At 39.3% G+C, this 5,258-nt stretch overlaps 1 protein-coding gene across 1 annotated transcript; it reads left to right on the top strand.

The window, feature by feature from the left end:
• Positions 1 to 354: 354 nt before the first annotated feature.
• Positions 355 to 1,028, top strand: LOC142452729 (ubiquitin-conjugating enzyme E2 variant 1). Its single transcript, XM_075553946.1, has one exon. The coding sequence runs from the start codon at positions 360 to 362 to the stop codon at positions 801 to 803; it is 444 nt and encodes a 147-aa protein (XP_075410061.1). The 5' UTR covers positions 355 to 359; the 3' UTR covers positions 804 to 1,028.
• Positions 1,029 to 5,258: the final 4,230 nt, after the last annotated feature.

Below are 5,258 nucleotides of genomic sequence, written 5' to 3'. Positions count from 1 at the left end.
CATCACAAAAGGACTATACACAAGGAATTCTCCAGATAAAAAATGCTGAAATCAAATAGACTATACTTGTTAGAAGAGGTGATGGAGAAGCTCAATATCAGCATCTAAAATTAGTACAAGGGTCAATGGTGAAAGAGACAGACTATCAATTGCGCATATAATAGTTCAGGTTGAAGCTGAAGAAAATGAAAGCAAGTCCACAAGAGCCAAAATACAATTTTGAGTCTGTCCCACCGGATTTTTTAGAACATCCCAAGAATAGATTTGCCCCTTTGAATACTACTAACAGAAAGCCTCATGTCCTGTGGGAGAGTATCAGGAATATCATTCATAAAGAAAGCAAATGGGAGCAACGCAAGATGGCAGCCACCACGGGCTCGGGAGTAAAAGTCCCTCGCAATTTCCGACTGTTGGAAGAACTCGAAGAAGGCCAGAAAGGAGTAGGAGATGGCACTGTTAGCTGGGGTCTAGAAGATGACGAAGACATGACACTGACCAGATGGACAGGGATGGTAATTGGGCCTCCAAGAACAATTTACGAAAACCGGATATACAGCCTTAAAATAGAATGTGGACCTAAATACCCAGAAGCACCCCCCTTTGTAAGATTTGTAACAAAAATTAATATGAATGGAGTTAATAGTTCTAATGGAGTGGTGGACCCCAGAGCCATATCAGTGCTAGCAAAATGGCAGAATTCCTACAGCATCAAAGTTGTCCTGCAAGAGCTCCGGCGCCTAATGATGTCTAAAGAAAACATGAAGCTCCCTCAGCCGCCCGAAGGACAGTGTTACAGCAATTAATCACCAAGAGAAACCACAGGCCCTCCCCTCCCCCATTCGATTTAAGCAGTCTTCATTTTCCACGGTAGTACATTTTTTAGATAACGTCTTGTAGACCTCAAAGTACTGGACAGGAAGCTCCCATTCAAGGGCAAGTTATCTTAAGACACTGTCCATGATACTAATGTTTTGTCCATTTGAAATACATAAGTTGTGCTCTAACAAAAAAAAAAAAAAGAAAGCAAACTAATTACAAAGACAGAAGAGATCAAGGTGGATGTCAGAAGAGACTCTGAAACTTGCGTTTATTTGTAAAATAACTAAGACAAATGGGAGAAATGATGCGGTAAAAGAGCCAGAAAGCAGATGCAGTCTTACAAAACAAAGTAGAGTATTATAATGAAATGTGGAGAGACCTACTGTTAGAAATCCAAAAAAGGCAGAACGTACTCATCACATCTTAAACTGAAGGCACTGAGGACAAAACAATCAGAACTCGAGTTACAATACCAAAAGATTCTATATTATATGATCCAGGAATCATCAAAAGAAAGGGTAAAGAATAAGCTGGATCACGCTAGCAAAAAGAACTAGTTGATAAAAAAAAGAACTAGTTGATGTTCAACAATTTCAAGAAGTATGATAGAAAACCAATGGTACTGAAAGAAGTCCAAGCTACACTGAAGGCATTAGCCAAAACCAAGGCTCAAGGAATTGACGGAATACTAATTTAAATGTTCCAACAAGCTGATGAATCCCTTCAAGTTTTTACCTGTCTATGGCAAGAAATTTGGAAGACAGCTACCTGGCCAATTGACTGGGAGACAACCATACTTTTACTCATTACAAAGAAAGGTGACTCCAAAAAATACACAAATCATAAAACAATATCTTTGATATTATGCACAGAGAGAAGAGCATATAAATACCATGTGAAAACAGAGACAGAGATGAGAGTGATGGTCTAACGTCAATGGACACCAATTGTCAGCAACTGGGTCCATTTGGAGAAGATTCCACAGAGAATCTTCTGTATTCTATTATCTGAATCATCATGGGGACATCAAAAATTTCATTTAAAAGTGTGAAATTGTCCACCACATTTGTGAAGTCCGTTTAAGATGGTTTAATTTAAAAAAGTCATTTGGGATGGTTCACAGTTCAGTAAAGGAAAGGGGCCCAGTTAATGTAGTGCATTAGGAGTTGGGCTCCCACCCACAAGGCTAACGGTGAAATCCCACCAAACATCCCATGGGAAAAACGTGAGGTTTTCTGCTACAGTAAAGATGTATGGACTGGGAAACCCATGTGGGGAGTTTTACTAGGACTTCTGGGGCTGCTATGATTCAGAATCAACTTAATGTCATTGAGTGAGTTAGGTCAATAAAGCCTCAATAATTGTAATCAAAGAAATTAAGAATTACTGGGCAACCAACTGACCTCTATTCTCTCTTTATGAGCCTCTCTTTGATGCTCCTGGTGTGAGTATTCTACCTGGAAAGAATTTCTGTGAAACCACGGGAAACTGTATCAGTAAATCAAATAATAATAATAATATCCATTGTTGCCCGAATACTTTTAGTAACTACTAGCAAGAAGCATGCCAGGTTTACAGTCATCGACTGGGCGATGTCCAGGGAGTATGCTAACCTATTCTTCCCAACAACACCCATATGTGGACTTTTTCGGTGACTTCATCCCACCTACTTTGGACATGCTGTCAGGAGAAAGCAGTCCCTGGAACAGGACATCATGCTTGGTAAAGTGAAGGGGGAGTGAAAAAAGGAAGATCTTTGACAAGATGAATCAACACGGCAGCTGTATCAATGTACTCCAACATAAGAACAAGCGTGAGGCTGGCACAGGACCGAGCAGTGTGTTGTCGTGTTGTACATAGGCTCGCTACGAGTCACAACCAACTCGTGACACCCAACCGCAGCAGAGTCTAAGTAGCCAGCTGAGTCTGATAAACTCATTTATTTACATAGTTAATAGGGAGGGCTGCGGAACCTCCTTAGCTTTAAGGTTATGTGTCTCTAATTTGCAATAAAGGCATGTGTAAATTTATATGCACATGGCACATACACATACAAACATTTGTATTTCATAGATCAATGAAGACAACTCAAATAATCATTGTCTCTGTATCTAAAGAGGTTGTAAATTACTTTTATTTGCATTCCAGAAAGAAGACAATAATTCTGAATAAAATAGAAATGCTGTTTTGACGGTTCAATAAGGGCATAACTGTAAGATAAGACACCCTTATTTTTTCACAATATTTTTACTTCCTAAGGTTATTGGACTTTATTTTTTTAATATATGAATTCTCAGTAACATGTTGGTTTTGGAGAATAAAAGTTTAAAAATGTGAAAACACGATGAGAACTGGGAAACTAGCTGACAGAATTTTAAAAGGTCACTGCTCATGTTCATCCTTTGCAGCAGTCCCGGAGAACTCTGAAGTGCACTTTAGGAAAACCTGTGCAGAAGGATCTGTGCCAGAAGGAACCCTGGATCAGTTCTGTGAGTGTAATCATAATAATTGCACTAGTAAAACTAATGAAAAATTATATTGAAATACATCTTGGAAACATTAGCGCAAAGCACATATTCCGTCTGTGCCGTTAGTCATTAGTCTCTGAAAAACTACTGTGGGAGTAAATGTCAATTACTTTTTCATCTGAAATATCTTCAAAGTTAATAGAAAGAAAGAGCGAGGGGAAAAATCCCAACAAGCAATTATGTAGACGGGCAGATGAAGAAAAAAAAAAACCAAGTCTCGCTGGAGGAAGCGATATTTCAGAAAATGTTATAGAAATGCAAATGCTGCATGTTCCTAATGTTTGGGGTTCAAAGGAGAAACTATGATATTGCTCTTGCCAAAGTAAATCAAGTATTGTTGATGTAACAAACTTCATCAGGTCTCAGATTCATTTCTTCTTTAAAACTAAATCCTTCAGGGAGCAGGTAATAAGGATGACACTCTACCTAGATCCCTGCAGACAGTGCTTCATGTGGTGTACCGTACATGTCACTGCAGAAAGGTCTGCTGCAAAATGATGACCTTACACCTGCCACTGTCTTCCAAATAACAGACAGATCGCAAACACAAGATGAAGAAAAAGGTGTGTGTGTTGGGGGGACTGGCGTGGTGGAAGCTAAACAAAATTACACAGTCTGGTTCTAAGTGAGATATACTTTATTATTGAATTTTGGTACCAAGGAATTCTAAATGAGATACCGTTGGAAATATAATTTATATATTATGTCCAGAATTTCCAATGGAATATTGAAAGTCAAACATGCTGTTCACATGGGGAATTTCTTGTGACATCACCATCATCAGCTATACGAAGTGTGACACTAATTACGTCACCTCTGTTGCTCTTTTCTCAGGGAAAGAGCAGGCTCTTTTAAAAACCGAAGATTACTTGCCTCCGTTCACTTCTTCCTAGACTTCTTAGAAAAATTATTAATCAAGAAGGCAAAGAGATTTTGTTTAATCAGTCCAATGACCTGAATTTCTCATTAGAACAATAAACAGCTATGTATTGTAACCTAACCAAGAAGCCCCAGGTAGCTGTGGATAAGCACGGTGCTGTTAATGAAACATCTGTTGCTTAGAACACACAATTTCTCCGTAGGAGAAAGAAGTGGTAGGATTCTCTCTTAAGAATTTACAGGCTCAGGGACCCTGTGGAGTTGTTCAAATTAGTCCTATAGTTTCATTATGAGTCGGAATCTACCTGACAATAATGGGTTTAGTTTAATAACCTAAACATTAGGTGAACTTTTAACTAGTTGATTTTCAGATTTTTTTTGAAATGTTGTTCTTAAATGCCATCTAGGTGTTCCCAAACCATAGTGACCCTCTACATAAAAGAAGGAAGCACCGCCTGACCCTGCAGCCTCGTTCTCACAACCATTCCTATGCTGAGTCCGTTGTTGCAGCCACAGTGTTAACCCATCTTTTTGAGGGCCTTCCTCTTGTCCACTGCTGCCCCTCCAATTTCCAAGCAGGATGTCCTTCTCCAGGGAAAAATCTCTCCTGACAATATGTCTAAAGTATGTAAGACATCTTGCCATCCTTGCCTACAGAGAGCACTCTGGCTGTACTTCTTCAAAGACAGATTGGCTTGTTCTGTCAGCAGTCTATGGTACTTTCAATATTCTCCTTCGGCACCACAAATCAAATGTATTGTTCTTTCTTCTTCAACGTACAACTTTCACATTCATATGAGGCAATGGAAAATGCCATGGTGTGCTAGGCTGGTTGACTAATGAAACAAATCTAATGACTCACACAAATGTGTAATAAAGACCTTTATATCAAGAAGTAATTATAAATCAAGAAAACCTACCCTGGTATAGCGCAAGTCCACATGCCAGTTAATAGTCCGTACGTTCCTCTTCAAGCTCACACAGTCACGTGTAATAGTGCAGAGTCCAGGAAGATCACAGACCACTGGGTGC

This window comes from Tenrec ecaudatus, chromosome 7 (genome assembly GCF_050624435.1).
Source record: "Tenrec ecaudatus isolate mTenEca1 chromosome 7, mTenEca1.hap1, whole genome shotgun sequence".
NCBI classification, from domain to species: Eukaryota; Metazoa; Chordata; class Mammalia; order Afrosoricida; family Tenrecidae; genus Tenrec; species Tenrec ecaudatus.
The sequence above is the reverse complement of the archived record's forward strand: the minus strand, read 5'-3'. Positions and strand labels throughout refer to the sequence as shown.

Excerpts from the sequence above, each read along its gene's own strand:
- LOC142452729 (XM_075553946.1), top strand. The coding sequence starts at position 360 with ATGGCAGCCACCACGGGCTCGGGAGTAAAAGTCCCTCGCAATTTCCGA.